The sequence below is a fragment of the Nylanderia fulva genome, unplaced genomic scaffold, assembly GCF_048542155.1.
Source record: "Nylanderia fulva isolate GAGA-0341 unplaced genomic scaffold, ASM4854215v1 Scaffold55, whole genome shotgun sequence".
In the NCBI taxonomy this organism is placed as follows: domain Eukaryota; kingdom Metazoa; phylum Arthropoda; class Insecta; order Hymenoptera; family Formicidae; genus Nylanderia; species Nylanderia fulva.
This window is the reverse complement of record NW_028190643.1, coordinates 549,438-557,890: the sequence shown is the minus strand read 5'-3', so window position 1 is coordinate 557,890 and position 8,453 is coordinate 549,438. Positions and strand designations below refer to the sequence as shown.

The following is an 8,453-nucleotide window of genomic DNA, read 5'->3' as shown; positions in this document are numbered from 1 at the left end:
ATACGATTACGAAATAAAGAAAAAAATATATATGTATACGTAAAATAAAATATAATATTATATAAAATAAAATAATAAAATAAAAAAATTAAATAATATAATAAAATAATATAATAATAAAATAATAATAAAATAATAATAATAATAATATTAAATAATTAAATAATATATGTATGCTCGCGTATTTAATATTTCTCTGTTAAAATGCCGATCGATGAAACTATGGCAACATTGGGAAAACAAATCCCCACCATCAGTCAACTTGATACAGGTATTATGTCATAGGCAAAGCATTCCTTTTTCTTTTTCGACGTAATTTAGCGATCGTAAATTTACATGAGATTGAAATTGTGACATAATTGTGCGATTCACGCTCTAATCTACATCCGCGCTCTCGTCATCATACAGACTCTGAGGGCGATCGTCGAAGGACGCCTCGATGGACGTTCTTCGACACCGAGCATGGACATCAGAGACAGCAGCGATGAGGAGGACGAGAGAACGCGTGATTTCCCGGCGTTCGGTAAATTCGACGAGGCCATTGTGGTACGCAACGCCGAAGAAATTAAGAGCCCCGTAAGCCACAGACCCGTGCATTCCAGGAAAAACGGGAAAAACGATGCTAGCTCGAGCAAGTTGGAGGACAACTCGCCGTATAGCAGGAAACATGAATTTAAAAGGTGAAACCGCGATGCGAATTGCGCAAAAAATATATTGAGACTGGTGATGATAATTTATATATTAGCAAACGTGTCGATTATAAAATTACTTGAATTCTCATTTTCTACACGATTATTTTATTTTGCAATAATATCTCTCTTTCTTAGTATGAATATACAGGATGTGTAGACAAAGTCGAAACTCGGAAATATCTCGAAAAATATAAATTTTATAAAAAAATATTTCAGACAGAAATTTTTTTTTTCTTAAAAAACATGTTTTTTTTATACTAATTAATTTCTCTTATTATTTTATGCATAAAAGTATTAAAGTAGATCATCGAAAAATAAATATTTTACGAAATATAAATGTAAAATAGTGTATCAAAAAAATCGAAACTCGGGAATATCTCGAAAAATATGTTTTATAAAAAAATATTTTAAACAGAAATTTTTTTCTCTTAAGACATGTTTTTTTATATCAATTAATTTCTCTTATTATTTTGTGCATAAAAGTATTGTAGTGTAGATCATCGGAAAATGAACATTTTATACGAAATATTTCATAGATTATGTAAGATTATGTCAAATTAAAGTATAAAAATTCTCGTAAACTATTTACTTTCTAGTCATTTTACTTTTGTAATTTTTTATGTTTAATTAATATTATGAAGAATCAATTTACATAAAAGAAATATATATTAAAAAAATACAAGATAACCTAGCTATCTTGATCTTGTAAAACGACATCATTTAAAATTAAACTAATAAAAGGCTAGTATATAAATATAGATCTTTTAAAAAAAGACCCTACATTTTATCTGAAACATTTATTTTTATGAAACATATTTTTTGAGATATTCCAAGATTTCGATTTTTTATACACCCTCTATAGATACAGATGTGATTTATATATATATGTAACATACAGATTTACATGCATATATACATATGGTAATATATTTTAATTTATGTGCTTATTTTAAAGATAAGAATATTTTCATGATTATAGTCTCATATATCTAGTGCATATTATATATCGAACACGAATAGATACTCGAACAGCGAGGTTGGCTTCGAGAAGTCGCTGGAAATCGGCAGCGATCCTTCAGACAGTGAAGAGAGTGATGATGATGATATAGAGAGTACCAATGCGGCAAAATCGATTGATCTGTACGATCCCAAGGAATTCGAGAATCTGGAAGCATCGACAGAGGTCAAAGAACTATTTCAAAATATAATAAGGCAAGTGCGGATTATTCGTATTTTTGTGTCCTGCTACTTATATGCATTTTTATCGCTAAAGACATTCCTTTTTTTATGTCAGAAATCTTCAGAAAGATTTTTGGCTTCGAGGATTATACACAGAGTGTACTATTTTATATAATGCATTTTAATATATTTTCTTTAACTTTAATTTGTTTTTTATTAAAAACAATTGTGTTTTCTTAGTACCAATCGATTCTTCTCATTATATTTTGTGCATAAAAGTATTAAAGGAAGACGATCGAAAAACAACATTTTTCCGAAATATTTTATACAATTTATGTAAGGCTATGTCAAATAAAAATTTAAAATATCTCATAAACTATTTCACTTTTTTTAACCATCTTACTTTTATAACTTTTATATATAGGATATTATAAGGATCGATTTATATAACAAAATATAGTGATTTTATTTGAAAAGTTAAAGTGACCTTGATCTGACTTTGAAAAGGTCACTCAAGATTAAGTCTATATTTTCATCATGTGATCCCCTTCTAAACTATACTTTTGTTTAAAACATTTTCCTCTATGACGAATTAAAAAAGAGATATTAAAATGCATTATTTAAAATAGGATATACTATTTAGGGGGTGTCCTATTTTAATGTCCCACTCCAAATAACTTTTATTTTTGATTGTAGAAAAAACGTTTTAAATAAAAGTTGTATGGTTTCGAGGGGGACATAAGGTATGATTATCGAAAACTGAATATTTTACAAGATATTTTACATTTTATGTTAAAAAATTGTTACATTTAAACCTTTATAACTCAAAAAGTACTTAATAAAAAAATATTTTATTAAATGAAAATTATTATAGATAGTGTCATTTTTGACCGACACACAACTATTCAAGGTCAAACTAATGGTACTATCTTATATCCCTCTTGAAACCATACAACTTTTATTTGATTATGTCATTTTTTTCTACAATCAAAAATAAAATTTATTTGGAATGGGACATTAAAATGGAACACCCTGTATAGGTTTTTACCTTTAAAATTCGTATAGTTTTCAGTGCTTTGTGACATTTTTTCTTTTTTGCTAATCAATCTATTGAAAATGATCCAAAGAAAGGACTAAAATGCCCAAATTAAATTCAAATTAAATAGAAAAGTATTTAAAAACAAAGTTTGTTGCGCTTGCGTTGTTTATTTTTTCAAAAATAAACAGTAAAACTAAAAAATTATAAACAAAATTTTTGCCATTATAATACTTCTCGATTAAATAATTCATCTCGGTCATCATAGGTACACGCCGCAGAGAATCGAGCTGAACTACAAATTGATACCGTTCATTCCCGATTACATACCGGCGGTCGGTGATATAGATGCCTTCATAAAAGTGCCGCGGCCGGATGGCATCGAGGATAAGATCGGTCTGACGGTATTGGACGAACCCTGTACCGAGCAATCCGATCCCGCGGTGTTACATCTACAGCTTCGTAGTCATTCGAAAAGCGCCGGAGCAGCCGCCAGACAGGCGGTGGTCAAAAGAATCGAGGACGCCGAGAGAAACGTTAAGTCGATCGACAAGTGGATCGATGACATGAATCAACTGCACAGGAGCAAACATCTACCGGCCGTCCATCTGAACCGAGCGATGCCAGATATCGATAATTTGATGCAGCAGTGGCCACCGCAGGTCGAGGACAAGCTAAACGAATTGCAGTTGGATCTATCGAAGCTTGATTGCGATCTGCCACATCTGATCGACGTGGTCTGCAATCTTTTAGATATTCCCACGCGAGAGGACGCTAGATTAGAAGCCCTACATATTCTGTTTACATTGTTCTTGGAAGTTAGAAATGTCGAGAGCCGAAACTTTAGTTAATGTTAAAATCAGGGAGAGAGACTGCTTCTGTCATGTATGTACATCTATACATTGTTAGAACAATATTTTAAGGGGATTCTAAGCTAACCTAAGTTTCAGTCCTGTTTTATCGACAACATGAGATTAGATTCAGCTATAAATCTATTTATCGACTATACGGGTTGTTTTTTTATCTGAAATTAGAGCGCTTCTACATTTGTTAATATTAATACTTTAATTTGTGATGAATTTTTTTCTGTACAAGTATTAATATTACAAATGTGGAAGCGCTCTAATTTCAGGTAAAAAACAATCCGTATAGCCAATAAATAGATTTATAGTTTTCTAACCTCACATTTTGTCGATAAAACAGGACTGAAACTCAATTTTCTTCGTTATATTAGTCCAGATAGCAAACTGACATCATTTTAATGTTTAATAACGTCATTAGACGTCAAAATGACGCCATTTTGATGTCTAATGACGTCAGCTTGCTACTTTTGGATCACATACTAATTTTAATGTATTTTGATTTAGTGTATGAATTAGTGTATTTTTGATAATTAAAGTACAAATTATATAGATTATTGTATAGATAATATATACATCCATCTCGGCCAATAGAGTCAAACGCAATGTTATTGCGAAAATTAAGAAACAAGAAGATTATTGTATAGATTTTAAACTTCAATGAAAATATATTACATATATTGTTTGATTCAAAATATCCTTTCCTTAAAGTGGATGCTAAGTCAATTACTCGAATATATCGAAGCGTTGAAGCCTCTTTTTCTGCGATGCTGATTGGATGCTGGTTCGTTGCAATAAATGGGTGCATTCGTTTATGCAGCGATTAGCGCATCCACTGCGTCTATTATCTGCGAGTCACGTGACATCATTTATCGAACGATCACCTGCGTGAATTGACTGCTCAGATTGTAATTGGAGTGCGTAAGTAAAGAAATTTTAAATAAATATGAATTAACTTAGAAATAAATATTTTTTATCGGCTCTCAATATAAACAATATAAATATGATGGTTTCTAAATCGGCCTAAGACCCATAGCACGAAAAATTACAAAAATTAATTATTCGGAACTGTATCTCTTGGTACGAGATTACTAAAGTTCCATATATTAATTAACCTCGAACTTACATATGGAGAAATAGGCGCGAAAAATATAGGTCCAAAAAGTCGCTGAAGCGGGAATCGAACCCGTGTCTTTCACTTTCCGGGCGACTGCTCTTACCACTAATAGCTATTTAGACTTTTCGGACCTATATTTTTCGCGCCTATTTCTCCATATGTAAGTTCGAGGTTAATTAATATGAAACTTTAGTAATCTCGTACCAAGATATACAGTTCCGAATAATTAATTTTCGTAATTTTTCGTGCTATATGGCTTTTAGGTCAATTTATAAACCATCATATTTATATTGTTTATATTGAGAGCCGATAAAAAATATTTATTTCTGAGTTTATTCACGCCTGGCCTAATCACGGCGTTATTTACTAACATCTACTAAAAAGGCAAATGAAAAATATAGGATCGAAAGAGTCTGAATAGCTTAGTGGTAAGAGTAGTCGCCCGGAAAGTGAAAGACGCGGGTTCGATTCCCGCTTCAGCGACTTTTCGGACCTATATTTTTCGCGCCTATTTCTCCATATGTAAGTTCAAGGTTAATTAATATATGGAACTTTAGTAATCTCGTACCAAGAGATACAGTTCCGAATAATTAATTTTCGTAATTTTTCGTGCTATGGCTCTTAGGCCGATTTAGAAACCATCATATTTATATTAAATATGAATTATTATTTGAATAAATATAATAAAATTTTTAAATAGGTTGAAGGTTCTGACATATGACGTGTGCACATAACATTTTTAGACAGTGATGACGGTAGGATTGAAATGTTGCTGAATGTAGACTTCTCAGATTTTTCCAAACTTACTGGGGACGAAGTAGCTTGATAGCTAGGAATGACTGTAACAGAATTGCATCTTTATACAAAGCACATTTTTTTTAAACAGATTACTTTAAATTTATATTCTTGATAAAAGTGCATTTTTAAGTTAATTGGATCGTAAATATAAATTAACAGACTTCATAATTTTATTGTATTACTTACCTTGCATTACTTTTAGTTTTGTAGGATCTATTTGGAGGAGTTATTCTCCACAGATCTCAGGTTTCGGGTTCGATTCCCGATTCAGCGATTTTCGGATCTATATTTTTCTCTTGCATTCATTTATTTATTTTCCGTAGGGGGGTTAAAGGGGTATTGAAATTAAATCGCAAAATATGAGATTATTTCATATTTAAAATCTTGGCCGTGTCCAAGTAAAAATTTGGTGCCTTGTGCACCGGTATTTAATTCTAACGAAAAATTATTTAGTTTCGTTAGGATAACGCATTGTCATCCGCGATTTGGCTCTTGTTGCCCGTCTTATACGTTAAATTTATATTTATATTACAGAGCCTTGTTAAAACTCTTATATTTAATTATTTTCATTTACTATTTTATTAAATTAAGATTTAGAAAGAACAGGGCCAACTATAACGAGCATATTAAATTAGTGAGAGATGTAATGTCAACACATAATTAATTTATTTCTTAGTAAATACAATGATAATAAAAAAATAAACGTTTCGGCTGTTACCTCAGCCTTTTTCAGTAAATATAAAAAAACGATAAAAAAATTCTTTTAAGTAAAATTATGACATATTACGCATTAGAGTCTATTTTTTAATGAACCTTTGGTTTGATGAGTCAATAAATTTAAATTGGATTACGCTTATATATATATCATTTATTAAAATAGATATTGTTTCTAATCGGCTAACCATTTTTTAACTGAGATGGTAAACTTTTTAATTATGTCAAAAAACATGTAAACGAGCTCACTGTTGTTAGTAGAACAAGTTGACAGTCCATTCCACGTCATCAATCCTTTTGAACATTATTAGCTGAAAATATCGTCAGAACCGCTTGATATGAGAATTGAAATATTTAGATGTTATCCAGCATCAAAAAGTTAGTCCCCATCATCAAGCATATTTCCGAGTAAGTTCATCATTGTAGTGTATTTTACCGTGTTTGTCTAAGTATATTTTTATTTTTTTGTATATTAATTTATATTAATAAGTTATTTTTTATGTGAAAGATCTTGATTATGATTAGAATTGCTTACTTAAAATTGATGAGTAGTCAAGATTCCGCCAAGTCAATGTGTTCATTATACAGAGTCACAATATGATGTGTCGAATTCAAACCGTGACTCCTATTATTATTACTATTTATTTATAAGACAATTCTTCTAGAATGTCAAAATATGACTCGTCAAGCATATCGGTATCTTTTTTTAAGTTTAGACCGTTTTTTTGTTCCTTTATATGAATCATTTCAGAAACATTTCTCTTCTGAAAATTAGATTCGGAATCTAAAATTTTTATGTCTTCCCAATTAAATGAGTGTTGGTAATTAAGAATATGTTCCGAGATGACCGAGTGCTTTGACGAATCTAACTTTATATTATTTACATGTTCTTTAACTCTCGTTTTAAGTTGTCTTTTGGTTTGGCTAACATATGTCGCATCGCAATCGTGACATGAGATCTTATAAATAACATTGGAATTAGTTGAAAATTGATTTTTATCTTTATGAACCTTGATAAAACGATTGAGTTTATTAAGACAACGATAACCTATGGTCATTTCTGTTTTTTTGATAGATGATGCGATTTTGTCAGAAATGCTATTCACATAAGGAATAACAAAGAAATTCTTTTTTTCATTATCTCCAGCTATTTCAGGAACCTTAGTAATATTATTGTCATTAGTCAAGATATTTAGTTTGGAAGTAATAAGATACTTAATTCTTTGATTAATAGTGGAGAAAATAAATTCTAAAGGGTAACCGTTGTTACGTAAAATAGTTATGATTGAATTTATATTCTTCTTATGAAATTCTGGATGTGAAAGAAGAAGAGCTCTATCTACTAAGTTATAAACGATGCCTTTTTTGGCAGAAAGGATGGTTAGAGTAATAGGAAAGAGTTCTTCCTGAAAATGTTTTTTTCTGAAACCAATCAACAAAAATGGTATTGTTAATTAATTTCAATGATACATCTAAGAAATTTAAACAACGGTTATCCTCATATTCCAATGTGAATTTGAGTCTGTCATGGTATTTGTTAAAAGAATCCACAATTAAATCAACCTTCTCCTCAGGAACTGTCATAATGATATCATCAACGTATCTATAATAAAATATTATCATTGTATTTACTAAGAAATAAATTAATTATGTGTTGACATTACATCTCTCACTAATTTAATATGCTCGTTATAGTTGGCCCTGTTCTTTCTAAATCTTAATTTTATAATATTACACGAGCCTTGTCTTTAAATATCTAATTGTATTCTTTATTAAATACTATTTTATTATTCTTATTTTATTAATTTATTTTACTTATATTTATTTTAATTTACTTTTTATATTTTAATTAATTTAGTAAACTATAAACATACAGTTTTATAACTAGAATGTAAATATAAAATCATTTTATAAAAAAAAGTTCTATGATAAAATGTATAATGTAAATATATAGTTTAGTCCATTAAATTTACTATTGTATATTCTTAGTGTAAAATTCATAAAATAATATATTATATTATATTTTGTCTTAAAATAAAAAATTGATATTTTGGAAA

The 8,453-nt window shown here is 29.7% G+C and overlaps 1 protein-coding gene and 1 long non-coding RNA gene across 2 annotated transcripts; one reads left to right on the top strand and one right to left on the bottom strand.

The window, feature by feature from the left end:
• The first annotated feature begins 278 nt into the window (after positions 1-278).
• Positions 279-4,445, top strand: IFT46 (intraflagellar transport 46). Its single transcript, XM_029317960.2, has 3 exons — positions 279-680; positions 1,713-1,904; positions 3,176-4,445. Exons 1-3 carry the CDS (start codon positions 463-465, stop codon positions 3,756-3,758), a joined length of 993 nt encoding a protein of 330 aa, XP_029173793.1. The 5' UTR covers positions 279-462; the 3' UTR covers positions 3,759-4,445.
• Positions 4,446-5,530: 1,085 nt separating this feature from the next.
• LOC146721101 (uncharacterized) lies at positions 5,531-5,931 on the bottom strand. Its single transcript, XR_014925792.1, has 2 exons — positions 5,869-5,931; positions 5,531-5,723 (listed from the first exon to the last, which is right to left on the bottom strand). It is a non-coding gene; the product is annotated as an uncharacterized LOC146721101 (long non-coding RNA).
• Positions 5,932-8,453: the final 2,522 nt, after the last annotated feature.

Coding starts and splice junctions, on each gene's coding strand:
- IFT46 (XM_029317960.2), top strand. CDS start 463: ATGGACATCAGAGACAGCAGCGATGAGGAGGACGAGAGAACGCGTGAT. Junction 681..1,712: donor AGGAAACATGAATTTAAAAG/GTGAAACCGCGA, acceptor GAACACGAATAG/ATACTCGAACAGCGAGGTTG. Junction 1,905..3,175: donor CTATTTCAAAATATAATAAG/GCAAGTGCGGAT, acceptor CGGTCATCATAG/GTACACGCCGCAGAGAATCG.